Here is an 18,228-nt window from a genome sequence, read left to right as displayed (position 1 = left end):
ACACTTGGAAGCAGCTGGATAAACGGCCAATTGTGTGCCTGGGTGGGTCGGGAAGAGGGGGTACATCGAAATAACTGAATAAATGTTGCCCCTAAACTACGACATGGCAACTGAGCACCAGTAGTTAGGTATTTGCATTGGTGGCAAGTTGTAAATATTTTCTAAACCTTGAACTTTCATTGTGAGCTATTCGATTTTTGGTGGAGGTAGAAAAAACAGTTTCACAATCGAGCCTGCTCCCAGGTGTAAATGGTGCATTTGTTTACTTTGCATTCCTATACATTAAACTATTGCACGGACATAGTAATGTCCCCCGATAGTTGCAGTAAAATGGTATTCCAAGGGTCTTGGCATCCACCAAATGCTGTATCTAGGGAATATCCGACTACCAAAACCCTTGTTCTTTTGGGAAGGCTGTTGTCCCAAAAATGGTTCTAGTTAGTATAATGCTGATTATGTAACTTTGAGTACGTTACTGCTACATATCTAATTGCTCAATAGATATGGTCAGGTAAGTTTAAATAACTAACCATTTTAAAAAAGCCTTAAGAGTTGCCACTTACTCACCCGGTTTCTCCTTCATTAACTTCAGTATTCAACTAGCATTTGCCAAACCAGACCTTGTCTGGCCTTTCCTCATTCTTCATACAAAATCCATCACTCATTTCTCCACATTAAACTTCATTTACCCGTCCACCAGCCTGTTTATATTTTGCTATAATGTAGCATTATCCTCTTCAGTTTGCAATACTAACTAGTTTTGTCACCTGCAAATTTGACTGTTGTGGCTTGCATTCTAAGTTTAACTTTAATGTAGATCAAAAACGATAATGACCCTAATACCAATCCCAGAAGAACACCAGTATCCACCGGGGGAGGAAAATTAAAACATTCACCATGGTCTTCTGCCTAAAGCGTGACCAACTTTTATGCCATGCGCTTCAGTTATAGGTCTGTAGTGTAGCATCTTATCAAAAGGTTTCGGAAAGTCCCCTTAATTCACCTGAATCACATTACTCATCAATTTATTAAATTGATTAAACAAAATCTGCCCTTACTAAACTTCTGCTGGCTTGCCATAATTAATCCACTTCCCTTCAGGCAAATATTAATGCTGTCCCTGAACAATTTCTCGAAAAAATCTCTTCCCTCCCCCCCCCCCCCCCCCCCCCCCAAACTCTGGTTAAACCGACAGCCCACAGATGCTCGGCTTATCCTCGCTTCATTTTAATTTTGAACAAACGATTAACAGTTGCCGCATTCAGTCCACCGGCACTACCCTCGTATCCAAAGATCAGTGAAGGTTTAGGATTGGTATCACCCAAAAAAAAACTAGGATGCATTCTTCTGAGGCTTGGTGACTTCGCTAATTTAAGTTCAGCCAACTTTTCGAATAGCTACGTGTGATTAAAAATCTAACCTATCTATTGCTTCTGTTATTTTGGAATCGCCCTCTTCCTGATGAAGACAAGAGCAGTACCTTAACAGTTCCTGTAGAATTCATGTGCAAGTTCCCAATTCTGACCTTAATACGCCGCGCTCCTGCCTGCACTGCTCGTTTTTATGGCAGTAGAACATTTGCTCAATTCCATTTAGGTTGGTGGCTCATCTTTTCTTATGTGCTCTCTTGCTCTTTCTGTCATTTTAATTTTCACATTTCGTGTTTTGTTTTCAACCAGCTTAACTTTCATCACATCCATCATTTTTGCTTTGCATCGCGCCCTGGTTCCCCTGAGCCGGGGTCGCCTGCCGCCTAATTTCAGTGATGTGCTCCTGCGCTCGGTGTAAACGGAGTCCTGGTGCCGGCTTGTTTAAGCCGAATCCCGCTGCCTGTGGGTTGAAGCAGCGTCAGTCTCCTGCCCCTCCGCATCGCCGGTATCCCGTCTCAGACGTGAGACGTTAAATCGGCTTCTCTTTCCACAGATGCTGCTTGACCCGCTGAGCCTTTCCAGCAGTTTTGATTTTGTTTTTTTTTTGTAATACAGCTGCAGCTTCCATATTTTCTTTCACCAAGAGGTAGCGGGAGGTCCCTTGCGTAAAGGGGAGTCCCGCTTGAACGGAGCTGTCCGGGCGCCCTCTATCCTGAGCGGCAGTGGGACCGCCAGTCTGTTGAGGCAGGTCGGCAGCGGCTGCCACTTTAAGCCAAGTTCAGGAGACAGCCCGTGGACGTTCCGTTTCAGGCAGTGTGCAGTCGCCACCTCATAAAAGCCTCCTGCCGCTGCTTTTAGGTGGTGTCTAGCCGCCGTTCAGTTAACACGGCGCCCGGCTGCAGTCTCCATGAGCAGCGACCCTCCGCACCCACGCATCTCCCTCCCTCAGTTTAAACCAGCGTCCCTCACCCTTCAGTTTGAGCGGCGGCGGTGTGCAGCTACATCTGATTTTAAACGGTACACCAAGTACCACGGATCTTCACCGGAGTCCCGCTGCCTCTCTGTTCTATTTCGATAGCCACATTTAAAAGACAATTGGAAAAGTACATGGATAGGAAAGGTTTAGGCCAAACGCGGGCGAATGGGACTAGCTTGGTGGTCAGCATGGTCGAGTTGGGCTGAAGGGCCTGTTTCCATGCTGTATATTCTATGAATCTAATAAGCTTCATTGATAAAAATATATATTGTTTTTTTATACCATCCGGGATATGCCATCAGATTTCTGAATGGTCCATGAACACTACCTCGTTATTCCTCTTTTGCACTATTTATTTATTTTTGAAACGTAATTTTTATGTCTTTATTCCTTGCACTGTACTGCTGCTGCAAAACAAATTTCACAACATATGTCAGTGATAATAAACCTGATTCTGATCGTGTTTTTCAGCCAATATTTCATCAGTATGTCATTCAGCCAATATGTCATCAGTTCTATACATTCTGGTGTTGAGAGGCACAGGATCCAGCACCTTAGTGTCTAGTGGCACAAGGGCTGTGCACTGTCCTTCCCCACAGAGCCTTTACATTGACTGTACAGCTTCAGTGCATCCCTCAGCACATACTCATGCAGCCTGGAATGTTCCAGTCAGCACCATTCCCTTCGCTCTCCCTTTAAGCAACATCCCGCTGCCACTCCTGAGAGGCCACGACCTGAGAAGCAGCAGGAGACCACTCTGCTGAGCTGCTGCTGGGAAATGTACAAATTTAAGAGCTCAATATCAAAGTGGACAAAGTATCTGAAGCAAAATCAACAAATTAAGAGGACAAATTGGGATAAGCTGCTGTGAATTTAACACTGTGTTGGTTGCAAGGAAGTCATCACTGGGATCACAATAGAGTCAGGTAGTATGGAAACAATCCTTTCAGCCCACTGAGTTGGTACTGACCATCAAGCACCCATTTACAATGATCCCATTATTATTTTCATGACATTCCCATCAACTCTCTCTAGATACTACTACTCATCAATGCCCTCGGTGTAATTTACAGTAGCCAATTCACCCTTTGTGTCTTTGGTATGTTGGAGGAAGCTGGAGGGAGAATGTGCAAACCGGTGAGGATCGAACTCGGGTCGATGGAGCTCTGAGGTAGCAACCCTACCAGCTGCACCACTCTGTCACTTAAAATGTATATGTTGGTGGCTATTTGACTTTCTGGAAGGACAGGGAGGAAAGAAAAAGCAGTGGGGTAATTCTGCCAATGAGAGATGGAATGTGTAAATTTGTTAGAGATGATTAAGGTTTTGAAGATATAAAGTATACTTGGGTGGAGGTAAAAAATAGTTATGGAATGAAGAGTGGTGTACAGGCCCTTGAAATAATAGCCTCACTAGGAAAGAGGATAAATCAAGAAATAATGGGAACGTGTAAAAAGTGCAACACATTAATCATGAGTAACTTTAATCTTCAGGTAGTTTGGATTAATCAAATTAGAAATGGTAGGGATAAGAATAAATTAATAAAGTACACTTGGATTAATTTCCGATAGCAATATATCATGAGGCCAACCAAGGGACAGGCTGTCTTGGATCTGGGCAATGTATAATGAGACAGGTTTAATAAGTGATCTCAGAATAAAAGATCCCCTGGGAAGTAGTGATCACAACATGATAGAATTTAGCATTTAGCTGGAGAGTGAGAAATTTGATTCTGAAATAACTGTGTAAAACTAAAATAAGGGAAATTGCATAGAATGAGGATAGAATTGACTAAAGTGGACTGGATGAAGAGATTAGCCAGTAAGAGAATAGACAAACTTTGGCTGACATATCAGGAGATGACTCCCAGCAAAACTTTTGACCAATAAGGAAAAATGATTTTTGGGGGGTGGGGGGACTGTGGGGGGCAGGGGGAGAGGTGAAACAACCATGGTTAACTAAGGAAGCTGAGGAGGGTATTAAGTTAAAGGAAAAAATATATAAGGTGGCAAAAATTGTTGGACAGTTTAAGACCAGAGGGCATAGTCTCAGAATAGTGCAATGCCCATTTAAGACTGATGAGGAAGAATTTCTTCTCTCAAGGGATTGTGCTTTTGGAATTCTCCCAGAAAGCTGTGGAGGCTGAATCCTTGAATATAGTCAAAGCTGAGATAGGATGGATATTTTAATCAGTTAGGGAACCAGAGGTTATGAGAATATGGCAGGAAAGTAGACTTGAGGACACTTGGATTAACCATGATCTTCTGGAATAGCAGATCGAGCTCAAGTGGTGAATGGCATGCTACTGTTTGTATTTCTTACGGTTTTATATTATTGCATCATTTAGTTGGCTGTATCAAGAACTGAAGTTGATGGTTGCATTATATACAATCTAGTTGGCAGCAAAAATATTTCAAATTCAATTAACATTCTTGTTGAAATTTCAGCATTGGGTGTTGAGGAAAAAAAGGCAGCCAAGTTCTTATGCCTTTGATTTGTTTTCCAACTTTTTCAAGTTGACTCTTCCATATTCTATGACACTTTACACCTCAGAGGTACTAGGGCAGCATTTTTAACCAGTTCAGAGTGAACTGTGTCTTGAGCTCTTCTTCCATCTTTTTTTATAAAGGTTCTTCTATTCTGCACTATGATAATATAACACTGTCCACCCACAGCACGGTTGCTGCAGGACTGTTTGTACAGCATCTGGGAGATTCCATATCAAAACCATTTGGTCTGATATAATACAAAGAAAACACAATGACAATATACTGACAACAGCTACATTGGTATAATTATGGAAACATCGGCTTAGTCATCAAAGTATATTAGTAAGAAATTAATGTAATACTTTGATCTTGATTTGAGAAGTTCTTTTAAAAAAATCCAGTCATCAAGGTAATTTACATTAAAAACTGTAGTCCCCTGTCTATTATCAGCAATTGTGCATGCATGCATCTGGATCATAGATCTGTTGTCAATAGAAGTTGAATTAATTATTTTATCTATTTCAAGCTATCACAGGATATTACTTCTGGCTTGAAAGGCAAATTTTTAGTATGTTTTAAAAGGCTGAAACATGAAAAATAAAGGTAGATATTTCTGACAAGGGAAATTTTTCCAAATCTATTCAGAAAATTCTTAATTGTTTATCAAAATTCACATTTTTAAAAAAAACATCCAATAAGTGATCAATTTATTTTAGTTTTGTTGTTTGAGGATTAAATAGACTTCCAGAAGGCATAAGCAGGATGGTGCAACACAAATATATGGCAACTGAAACTTAGTTACTTAAACTTGCAAATTACTACATTTTGATAGGTGCAATGAAGACCAATATAAACTTTCCTTTCCTTTTTCTATCTTTTTATTGAATTTCAAATTAATTCAATTTAATATACATAATTATACATATGAAGCGGAGATCGGGATAACAATAATAACAGTTAATTTATAGTCACAAGGAGTAAAATATGTAATCTAGACCTCCTGCTCTCCTACTAAGTGTACATAATGCAAAAAAATTTAAAGGAAATTTGTTATATGAAAAGAAAACCCCCAAATCAAAAAAATATATATAATAATAGACAAAAGCAAACCAAAAACTTCAAAAAAAAACCTGGACTGATATTTCTTAGATTTAAAAAAAACATTATGTCGTCAGCTCTGCTGCTCTATATTCAAAGGTTATTGAAAGGGATTCGAAAAAGTTCTGCTTATATCATATGGAAAAAGACCAACATAAACTAGAGAGCACAATTCCAAAAGAGGTATGTTAACCAAGCTTATGGTGTACACACAAAAATTATTGAAAGTGGCAGGAATGTTGAGAAAATTGGTTGTAAAGCCCGGAGTCTTTTTTTAAGGAAACACAGAGGTGTAGAATAGTAAAGTAAGGAAGTCATGAAACATTTGGGAAAGATGAAGGACTACAAGAGGGTGCAGAAGAGATTTACTATAATGATTCCCTAATGAGGGAATTTAGTTACATGGATATTCTGGAGATAAGAACATATGAAATAAGAGAAGGAGAATGAGATTTGGCCCTTTGAGCCTCCTTTTTCATTCATAAGTGTCATGGCTGACCTTCTACCTCAAAGTTATTTTCTCTCTCTATATGTGCCATGATTTGGTCAGGTTGATATTTCACATACATTCCTAGATATATATATATATATATATATATATATATATATATATATATGGGTGGGTATGCATCTTTCAACAACTGTGTATCATGTGATATGACGTTTGATGCATTGCTGTCTCAGACATTGATGTTGGGTGAGTGGAGATTACCTTTTATAAAGGATATGTGATGTGCAGTGTTATCCTCCTTACCTGCTTTACCAAATATCAACACAAACCTGTGTTATTCTGATAACAGGTTTGGGAAGTTGCTGCTTGAGGAAATAACACAGCAATAATTAAGTGCAGAAAAAGAAAACATGGGTCTGTAGGTAGAGCAGTCTGGTTAATAGTCAGTCAATATTCTGATGTACCGGAGAAGCATGAGAGGTCACAGCCATTTGCTCTGCATGTGGAACCATATCCCTGAGAACAAACAATATGATTGTGGTCTCAGGGAGGACACAGAGCAACATAATGTGACTATCTGTGGAAAGAGGAAGGCAATATTATTATAGGCATTAGGTCAAGAGACATACAAGATGTCACTGAGTTTACTAGTACAACAAATTGCGTTTGAGGTTTGTTAGAAAGAAGTGTAAAAACTTTGAAAGGACATATTAACTCAGAATCTAGAACATAGAACAGTACAGCACAGGAATAGGTCCTTCAGCCCATATGTTTGCACTGAACACGATGCCGAATTAAACTAAATTTCCTCTGCCTGTACATGATCCATATCCCTCCATTCCCTGCATATTCATATGTCTATCTAACAGCCTCCATGATGGTGTCTTCATTGTCACACAGATGGGAGCACTTGGCGATTTTGGAGGAGGTATTTGGTAAGTTACAAAATCATAATGTATGTCTGAAACAAGACAAATCTGCATTTAATCAACTCGTGGTTGTTTATTTGGACTTCAGAACTTATAAGAATTATTAGAGATCTGCCAGGGAGAATGTGATGGCTGGAGATCTGATTAATGTAGTCTTGGGAATATTTCAGTGTTACTCAATCTTTTAACCAGTTTTTGTCCAACAAACTGGATCCCCTTTTCAAAGTGTTACACAAAGAGTAGCCCTGGTTTGAGAGCGAAGAGCAATTGGCTTCTAAGCAATGCAGAGCAAAATATGTTAGTGAATCTGCCCAGTGCATTAAGCATTTTATGGAATTAGTTAATGATCAGGCAATATGCTTCTCAGACTCTCACCTCCAGCACGACTGTTATAGAATACAATAGGAGCTGGAGTAGGCCATTCAAGCCTGCTCCTCCGTTTGATAAGAACATGACTGATCTTCTACCGCACATTTTTCTGTTCTGTTCTCATAACCCTTAATTGTATAATTGGTATAATGTTCAGAAATTTGTTCATCTCACTTCTGAATCCAATCAAAGATTTAGCCTCCACTGCATTCCAGAAGTGGACACTTTCAAAGACTGACCACCCTCTGAGTGAAGAGACTTCTCTTCACTCTCCCTAGTCCTAAATAGCCTACCTCTTATATTGAGACCATGGCCCCTTAGACCTACATTTCTCAGCTAAGAGAAACATCCTTCCTGCATCTAGCCCCCTAAGAATTTTATAAGTTTCAATTGGGTCACCTCTCATTATTCTAAATTCTAAAGATTAGAGGCCTAACCTGTTCAAATGCTCCTCAAATCAAACCTCCACAAATTGAAAAAGCCTTTGGCTGTCATTTTAGGGTCACTCGGATTCATAAGTTTCTAGTTGTCATGTGTTTTACTTGGTCATAAACAATAAATGTATCAGCATTGCAGGCATCAGCTGCCCATTTCTCTGGTCCAAATGTGGAGATATCCAGTTAGTCCTTTTCAGCTGGACATTTACATTTTTATTTTACTGGTTGGCAGCTACTCAAGGAGGTTAGAAGTATTGCTCTTCAGATAAGCAATTCTACAGTGCAGACCATGACATTCTGAGGTCAGTTTTTTGCAATACGAGATCTAATTTCACAGTATATTTACAACATGAACAGAGGCCAGTTGGCCTGTCGAGTCTCTACCAGCTCTGTTTAAAAACTCAGCTTGTTCCATTCCTCCATTCTCCCTCTACAGTCCTGTTAACCCTTTCCTTTCAGATATCCCTTTGAACACTGCATTTGAATCTGCACCATTACTAATGGCAGAGCATTCTTGACTCTAACCATATGCTGCGTAAAAATAGTTTGAGAATGGTCTACAGTTGAGATCGCTACAATATGTCAGATGGAGAGCTGAAGGATCTGCACAATAATGAGGCAACTGTTGTTGGAAGAAAAAGTCCAAGCAGTCCATGAATCATTTTGAAGTATATTTGGGTGTATGTATCTTTAATAATTGTGATATATCTTTAGACACACTATTGGTCAACACAACCAACAACAATGGCTACTTTCAATGAAGGATGGGTTAAATACAGCTTTATTCTTGTTACTTTAGTGAATAGCAATATATTAGAACATAGAACAGTACAGCACAAGAACAGGCCCTTCGCCCATGATTTCTGAGCCGAGCACGATGCCAAATTAAACCAATCCATTCTGCCCGCACATGATCCATATCCCTCCAGTCCCTGCAGATTCATGTGCTTGTCTAATAGCCTCTTGAATACCACTATCGTATCTGCTTCCACGACCACTCCATCAGTACGTTCTAGGCACCTACCACTCTCCATGTTTAAAAAAAACTTACCCTGCACATCCTCTTTAAATTTTCCCCCTCTCACCTTGAAGCTAAGCCCTCTAGTATTTGACATTTCTACTGTCTACCTTACCTATGCCTCATAATTTTATAAACTCCCCTCAGCCTCCGACACTCCAGGGAAAATGGATTGTTTGTCCAACCTGTCATTATAGCTAATACCCTCTAATCCAGGCAGCAAACTGGTAAACCTTTTTTTGCACCCTCTCCAGAGCCTCCACATCCTTCCTGGAACGGGGCAACCAAAACTGCACAGAATGCTCCAACTGCGGCCTAACCGAAGTTTTATACAACTGCATCATGATTTCCTGACTCTTATACTCTCTGTCCTTACTGATGAAGGCAAGCAATCCATATGCCTTCTTTACCACTCTGTCTACTTGCGTTGCTACTTTCAGGGAGGTATGGACTTGGACCCCAAAATCCATGAGAGCCTATCCATATGCTGCTGCTTCCTCTGGATTTAGCATTGCTGGAATCTTTCCATTGCCTCGGGTGCCATGTTCAGATCTCATAAATGTGCACAAATGCAAGTGTAATCTGCATAATGCAGCTAAACTACTTATGTTTGAATGATCTTGATACTGGAGGCCACCATAGGTTGAACAATTTCTCATTAGTTCTGAAAATTAGCTGCAGGGTTTATTGAAGCTGAGGTGCAACAATGCAACAAGGAAGATTGAGAAAAGAAGTAGCCTTGTTTGACGCTGCTTCTTCGCTGAGATTTGCTCTGTTGCAGATCCATTGATTAGTATCATGGTTTGCATGCCATCATGGAGCTAATTTCTCTGGGCATCCAAATTTTAGGACGGTTTCCAAACTCCATCTCGATTGATGCAGTCCAAGTCTTCAGTGAGGTTAAAAAGACGAGGCAAAGCCGCTGTTCCCTGCACGATTCTTGGGGTTTATGAACGGTGACGATCACGACTAAGCAGACTTCGGAGAGCAGCTCTTGGTTTACTGGGAGGGGGTCGCTACTTTGGCGATATAAGCTTTCAACCTAACCCTGCACAGACAGAAGCCCCAGTCGTGATAAACTTGTACCATCACATGCACTTGTGAGCGAATCCAATGAAAACACACACAAATACAATAATTATTCTGAAAAAAAATCTTCTGCATTTTTTAAAAATGCAGCATTAACACCAGATTTGGTGCCATTCTTAAATAAAATCTCGGTCCGCCGAATTAGGCTTTTGCACGGCTCCCCCACTAAAGTATCCATTGCTGCTGAGAACAAGGCTGTGCGTTGAGCGCAGATTCTCTTCAAGGACAATTCGGGAGATGGGTGGACTTCTGAGTGCGGATTGTTCCTCCGGCCGCCAGAGTTCCTCCCCGCCACCCACCGCCCTGGACCCACCCCATACCCATACCCCCTACCCCCACCCACCCCATGCCCATACCCATACCCCCATCCCTCTCACTGGCGGCTCCGCCCCACAACACGTTTCCTTCCGGGCCGGCTGCCGGAGCCGGATTTAAGCGGCGCCGAGGCAGCGCCACTTCCTCTTTAGCTGTGACCGTGCGGCCGGGCGGAGCTGCTCGCCTTCCTCCTGACTCACCGCTGTTCGCTCACTTTCGAAGTCCCAACCGAAGAAGTCGACGGATAAGTCGGTCAGGAAGTCACCATGGTGAGCGGCTCGGCGGGAGCGGGCGGCCTGCTGGCGGAGCGAGCGAGCGGGCGGGCCCGGGGCTGGGGTTCTCCACGTGTCGCCTTGTCCCACCCGCCCTCGCCGTTGGTGGTGCTGCTGGTGGGCCGCGGACGGGTCTGGGGCTCTCCATGAGCCGCCTTGTCCCGCCCGCTCCCGCCGCCGCTGTAGGTGAACTTGTTCTGAGTCGTGCAGACGGGCCCTTCGGCCCACCGATTCCGTGCTGACCATCAATCACCGATCTACACTAGTCTCATTTCTTTTCCCTCCACCACACCGCTGGTAATTTACAGCCGTCGGTTAATCTATCACTTCCCACATCTCTGGGGTGTGGGAGGGAGCTAGAACAGTGCGGATTACTGTTTTACAGGAAACACCGGGCAATTTGTACATTAACAGACACTTTCTGTTCTCATATAATCTCTTCCAGTAAAGATTGGTTGAAGGGTAAATGTTCTCGATAACGTCTGTATCTTCAAGAGAAATGGGATGGGATTTTATTTCTAGTAATTTGGGCCTTATTTAACTTTTTAGATCTGTATTTCTAAATAGTTTGGATGATGCGAGTAGAAACCTGTGCGTTCACGTTTGCCTGTTACACAAAGATGAGTGGTATTGTGTGCAGTGTTGGTGGAGACATTTGTGTAACAAGATAATGATGCATCAAGCACATGGGCAAAATAGGTGTTATGGTTGACTACTGCAATAATTCCCTTCTCTTTGGAGTACTGCTATGTTGGATGAGGGAAGAACTGCTCTAACTACTACAGAGCCCTGGTTAAAAGAAAAGGCTGAGCAGGGCAAGGCACTGTAGGGACTTGCCAGAATGTATTTACTAGAATGAAGTAGGCCTAAAGATTTTACAGGCCTTTGAATAGTGCATAGATCAGTGCAGCACAGGAACAGGGCCTTTGACCCATGGTATCTGTGCTGAACACTGCTGAATTAAGCTAAATCTCTTCTGTCTATTCATGACCCATATCCCTCCATGCCCTGCACTTTCATGCAGTCCTTCAAATGCCATTATTGTTTGCTTCCACTACTACTCCTGGCAGCCTGTTCCAGGCACCTCTCTCTCTGTTTTAAAAAAAATGCCCAGCACATTTCCTTTAAACTTCCCATCGTTTTAAATGCAAGTCCTCTAGTACTTGACACTTCTACCCTGGGAAAAAGATTCTGACTCTCTACCCTATTTATGCCTCTCATAATTTTATAAACTTCTATCAGGTCTCCCCTCAGCCTTTGTTGCTCCAGCAAAAACAGCCCAAGCTTGTCCAACATCTCCTTGTAGCTCATACCCTCTAACCCAGGCAGAATCCTGGTAAACCTCTTCTACACCCTTTCCAAAGCCTCCACATCCTTCCTATAATGACCAGAATTATGCACAATTCTGTGCATGTCTAGCATGTTGAAGAGAATTAAAAATTGCTAAATCCAGTTGAGGGATATTTAAATACTAGAAATAAAATCCCATTTAAATTTACTCCAGGGACAAAACTTTACTTATTTAAATCTGTTCTTTTCCCTGGAGTAATTTTAAATGGGCCATGTCAATGAGACATTGCTTCTAGCTGAATGGTGAATCTGGTGGCAGAAAACAATGGTTGCCTGACCTCCAGTACATTGGACCTGTGTTTGACTACGTGACCATGAGTCTTAAACATCCTGAGCCTCAGATGACTGGTGACTGTCAGAGTATGATTCAGACCGTTAACTGTTTCTCTCAGATGCTTGCTGAGTATTTTTTCTAGCACTTTCTGAATGTATCGACATTGAACAGCTTGATTTGGTGAATTGTGTTTATAATTCTGCCTAATATGGTATTATTGTAACAGTTATAACTCTAGATCAATTTTTTTCACATTACTTGGGAAACTAAAGTTACAAGCTTTGTTCTTTGAGAAAATAATTTTTAATTTGCATCTTTACTTTCCACCCCCAAAGGCATTTAAAGATGCTGGCAAAGCACCTGTAGAACAGGAGGTTGCAATCCACCGCATTAGAATTACCTTGACCAGCCGAAATGTAAAGTCACTTGAGAAAGGTAAACATACGTACATAGTGGATCTTAAGGTTTTAAAGATGAAATTTGTAAATATTTGAGGGAAAATTGTTCTTATCAAATTTTTTGATCAGTCTGTTGTCGATGTGCACATGAGTAATTGAGTCAAGGCATGAACGAGCAGCAAAGGAAATGCAACTGGACAATTTGGACTTCTAAGGAAACTTAAATTTAACCAAGCTAATTTAGCGAAATTGTTTTTCATTGCATTGTTTGAAAGCCTCAGTTTGATTTTTAATTGTCAATGCAAATTTTCTCTCCTGAATGAAGCTGCGTACTTGGAAGCTCAGTTTTTGAGTTTACAAGCATACAATTTGTTTAAAAAGGTAACTGCAATTGTACTTGCATAGTAAATTGATCCATGATAAATTTGTGGAAGCAAACTTGTTATAATGAAATTGAGGTTTTGTTTATACTGGCAAGGAGGATATTCTGTAAATGAAACAACGTGATTGATTTATACGCTATTCTGAGCCAGTTCTGAAGCTGACAGTGTAAATTGTGGTGATGTTCTTTTGTTCTGTAACTACTTTTTTCCTCCATCTACAGTTTGTGCTGATCTAATTCGTGGTGCCAAAGAGAAGAACCTAAAAGTCAAGGGACCTGTTCGCATGCCCACCAAGGTATAATTCTTTATATAGATAAAGACAATTATGTACATCGATTTTTTTTTGTGACCTTGCATTTCCAGCCCAGTGAGATTATTGGAGAATCAGAATTTAGGAATAGATTATAGGCTGGGTATGTAATTCAGACTGACACTTATGGTGTTATATAGTGAGGTAATTTGGAAGAGATTGAAGAGTGTTCTTTAAACATTGATCTTGTGTAATATACAAGTTAGGTAGATCTGGTTACTATAATAGCATTCCTCAATGTTCTCAAGAAATTCTTATTACTTATTGCATTGTTATACATGAGATCTTGTCCACCTTTTTGGACAAATTGCCTGCATTGCAGCAGTGACTACTCTTCAAAACATATTTGCTGTGAAGTAACCCAGGATGTGACAATTTCTTCATATCCAGCCTTGAGGTGAATATATGGCTATATTCTTTACTTTGGTTGCCAAATATTTTCCATCAACCACAAATTTGGCAAGCAAATATTGGTAGAGAAGCGTGCAACTTCAATTTGAAGCTCTTATGGCAAGGACATTCAAAAGTAGAGTAGTTGTTGTAGTACTCTTCAAATCTGGACAATTCTGCCAGAGATTGAGGACATAGAATTTGAAAGAAGTAGATGCAGAAAATTAGCATATGGGTAAATTAGCAGTTATGAAGTCTAATAGTCTGCTTTTATTGCAAGGGGAAATATCTGGTATAAGAGTAAGGAAACAGCCTAATAATTGTGATGCTTTCGTGAGCCCATGTGGAGTATAGTGTACTGTTTTTGTTCCATGACCTAAGAAGGCATGTACTTAGAGGAAATGCAACAAAAGTACAGAAATTAATCTTATAAATGTCATAAGAATTACACGAATGTATCACTCTTAAATTTGAGCTCTGAAATTTTAGCCTTTTATTTTAGACTTTTCAGATAGGTTAGAATTATTTCAACCTCTTCTATCGGGGAAACCAAGGGGAAGGGTTGATGCAGAATTGAGATAGTTGACCATCAAGGACTGGGAAAGTCCAGCTAGATCCTGAGTGGATGGTGGAGCAGACCGGTGTTGTATGACTTGCTCCCATTACTACTATTATTGCTAGAAACTAAAGTTGAAAATGTACCATTACCTATATTACAACTGTGACTATTCTAAGAACATTGCAGTTGGAGTTTTAGGGTATCCTGGTGCAGTGAAGGTTTCTGTGTAGGTGCATTTATTTTTGTTGATGGACGATGTTTTCAGTAAACATTATTTTGTTAATGAAAAGTCTGGACTGGATTACCAATTGATAACTGATTTAAGAATGGTACTATACTCTGCTTCAAAAATTAAAACATTGAATATATTTGGTAGTTGCAATAATTAAAGCTATCTTTAAGCAGCAAAATTGCTAGATATGTGCCCGTGCTGACATGATCCTGTACATAGTTTCAAAGATGGCTTTATAGTTGGGTCTGTTTGTTTCCTTGCATAATGTTAGGATGCACTGGGTGATAAGATAAGATTTCTTTATTAGTCACATGTACATTGAAACACACAGTGAAATGCATCTTTCATGTAGAGTGTTCTGGGTGCAGCCTGCAAGTGTCGCCATGCTTCTGGCACCAACATAACATGCCCACAACTTCCTAACCTGTACGTCTTTGGAATGTATGCATCTTGGTGCGCTCAGGCAGGTGCTAGCAGTTTTAAGAGTTGATTATTGGCTTATTTGTGTGGTGATTTAAGTATCTGCTCTGACAGGTTTGACATTGCCATTGATACTTCTATAACCGATGCTAACATCTGAATCACTTTTTTTGTCTGGGATGGCTGAAATTCTAGCAACAGTAGGAAGTTCTGTGGTAGTTCCACAAACTTTCCCCTTCTGTCATTTATCTACCCTGCATGTTTTTTAAATCCATAAGTGGAATTTTCAACTCCATTGAACAGTATACTTTTATCAAAATGCATGTAGTACTTAGCTGATAATTATTAATTGCAAGTTGAATTTAGTGTCTTGTAACATCACAAGCTATCACATGCATAGGGAGACACAGCAACCATTTCTAAATTGGCAAAAGTGCCAGATATCATTAGACTATTAATGACCACTAAGAGGCATACTGAATTTCTCTCAAACTAACAAATGCTACAGTACACCAGTTTCTTCAATGTTGTATTGGGTTGTCAATTTATTAGATCTTGGTACTCTGCTTGCCTCCACAACCTTGCAATGTTACTGGCTTCAACTGTGGAAACTCACAATTTTTTTTAAGCTTAGTAGTAGTGTTATTTTGTTGTTTAAAACCTTTTGGTGAACAGTTATTGCAGATCATTGGAGTGAACATTTTTAGATAATTGATAGTTCAGCTTGAGAATATCTAAACTTTCGTGGAAATCATTCTTAAACATTTTGATTTAATCAGTCTGATATAGTTCATTTCACACAGCTTTTCTTTTTCCCTTTGTTCACTTTGTATGTTTTTTCATCAGTTACAATTAATTTTAAATTCACAAGTCTATGTACTTTCTTTCAGACTCTGCGTATCACAACAAGAAAGACCCCTTGTGGTGAAGGTTCCAAAACCTGGGATCGTTTCCAAATGCGGATTCATAAGCGCCTAATTGATTTGCACAGTCCATCTGAAATTGTGAAGCAGATCACCTCCATCAGCATCGAACCTGGTGTTGAAGTAGAGGTTACTATTGCTGATGCTTAAGTGTCTATGGAAATGAAATAAAAATAAAATTCCAGAGATTTTTCCAAATTTGAACTTATTTTTATTAGCACATCCAAATAGATGCTTCTCCCACCAGTGTAACAGGTGAAATGTAGCAGTGTTTCTGCATTGAGGGTGCTTCAGCAATAAGACTTGCAAATAGAATTTTTACAGTTGTAAAGGAATTCAAGTTGCTCTTGCCAGCCTAACAGACTAGAAATGGTAAATGAAATAATCTGCCCATTTTGTTTTGTATTTCATGCCAAATATTAACTGTTTTGGAATATTACTGAACAGTTTAAAGCAGGGCATTTGACTTTTGTGTGGATATAGGAGGGTACAATTGCAACTTTTTTTTGCTTAAAACAACCTGGACAATTTGTTCCAAATTAAGCTGTCCTTTGCAGTAGCTTCCATAGAAGTGTGCATTTCCTTCTACCATCCTGACACAATTAGAAATTCTGCTCCCAGGAATTAAATTGGTTTTGTGGTGCAAGCAGTAACAGGGTTTTTGTTAATTAGTTTGAGATTTTTTTTCCATCAACCTCTAATGATAAAAGCAATGTTATGTACAGCTAATTGGCACTTATTTTTCTTTACTACTATTGTATTGAGAGTGCAGATTAATTGCCTGCAAAACCCCATCTTGGGTGATCCCTGCAGGCATTTTTAATTAAATACACTTAAGGATCAACATCTTGAACATTTAAGTTGTACAACTTGCAATATTTTAGTTCTTTTGCAGACTATATGCCCCCCACTTTTTTTTTTGAAGCACCAGTCACCCAAAGACAACTGCAAAATTTTGAAATCTTAAATTTCTGGAACGTTCAGTGGATCAAGCAGTTTCCATGGAGAGAACAACAGTTATTGACCTACCATCAGAACTGAAAATGTAGTTAATTTCAGAACTACTTGTGTGTACTAATAGGGTATTATGGCCAGAAATCCATAAGGCACTCTTTGGCTGAACTGTTACAGCTGTTTAACCCATAACTCTACCCAAATGGCCAGGAGTGGGGTTGATGGTGGCAAATTGATATTCTGTTAATTCAGCTTCACTGGAGCAACACACAGACAACATCTAGGCTTGGGTTTAAAGTGGCCAAAACCAAATGCACCAGACTTTTAAAAGTAGTGAATTGTATTGTCCTTCAGAATTGTAAACAAAAATTGCATATAATGATAGTAATTGACTGAAAGAAGAGGTAAAAGGGTTAGGAAGTGAAGGCAAGATAAATGTTGGTGTTTCAAGAAACCAGGAAATGGACAGTGATGGATTGTATGGCTGAAGTAATGAGGGAGGGGTATTAGACATGAATGAAAATTAAACGAGGTGTGGGGAATTGGCTCTTAACAGTGAGGGCAATGATGAATTTGCTGTAAGATGGGACATGGGCAGCAGAATTTTGGATGTGATGGAAGTGAAGGGAGCGTTAATTTTTTTTAACAAAACTCAGGGTTTTGTAAGTTGGCTGAACAATGATTTTAAAGTGGAAGCAAGTGATTATAAAAGGATGTGGGATTGGAAATGAATCAGAGGTTGAACAATAGGATTTGTTAAGGGTGTTGAGTTTGTGGTAGGGGTAGAGATAATATCTGGCTTAATGAGATCATCCTCAATAAGATGCAACCAATCATCATCTTGAACAGGAAAACACATCACCTCCTCCTGATATTTGCATCACCACTTTAGTGTTGCCATGGACCCATTGGTGTCAATATCTTAGCTACAGCCAGGCCAGATACTGAGGAATATGCTGCCAAGTGGAACCTGGAAGCTTTTACCTCAAAGTATAGGTACTTGCAGGATGAGAGCAGATAAAACAGACAAATAAACAGATGTGCTGCTTGTATGATGCTATGTGCCTGTGATGCTGCTGCAAGTAAGTTTTTCATTACACCTGTGCATACATGTACTTGTGCATATGACAAACTTGACTAAATCAGGGGAAGAGACTTCTGTGAAATATGTGACATAACCACTCTAGCTAAATACCATTTTCTATACTGTAGATTCAATGAA

At 40.0% G+C, this 18,228-nt stretch overlaps 1 protein-coding gene and 1 non-coding gene across 2 annotated transcripts; both read left to right on the top strand.

Annotated features, from left to right (window-relative positions):
* Window positions 1-10,642: 10,642 nt before the first annotated feature.
* Window positions 10,643-16,250, top strand: rps20 (ribosomal protein S20). The gene is made up of 4 exons (XM_052023783.1): window positions 10,643-10,810; window positions 12,773-12,872; window positions 13,440-13,513; window positions 16,020-16,250. Exons 1-4 carry the CDS (start codon window positions 10,808-10,810, stop codon window positions 16,200-16,202), a joined length of 360 nt encoding a protein of 119 aa, XP_051879743.1. The 5' UTR covers window positions 10,643-10,807; the 3' UTR covers window positions 16,203-16,250.
* On the top strand, window positions 13,307-13,370 carry LOC127574724 (small nucleolar RNA U54). Its single transcript, XR_007956955.1, has one exon. It is a non-coding gene; the product is annotated as a small nucleolar RNA U54 (small nucleolar RNA).
* Window positions 16,251-18,228: the final 1,978 nt, after the last annotated feature.

The sequence above is a fragment of the Pristis pectinata genome, chromosome 9 (genome assembly GCF_009764475.1).
Source record: "Pristis pectinata isolate sPriPec2 chromosome 9, sPriPec2.1.pri, whole genome shotgun sequence".
NCBI lineage: Eukaryota > Metazoa > Chordata > Chondrichthyes > Rhinopristiformes > Pristidae > Pristis > Pristis pectinata.
Note: the sequence above shows the minus strand (reverse complement) of the source record. Positions and strands in the feature narration are given on the sequence as shown.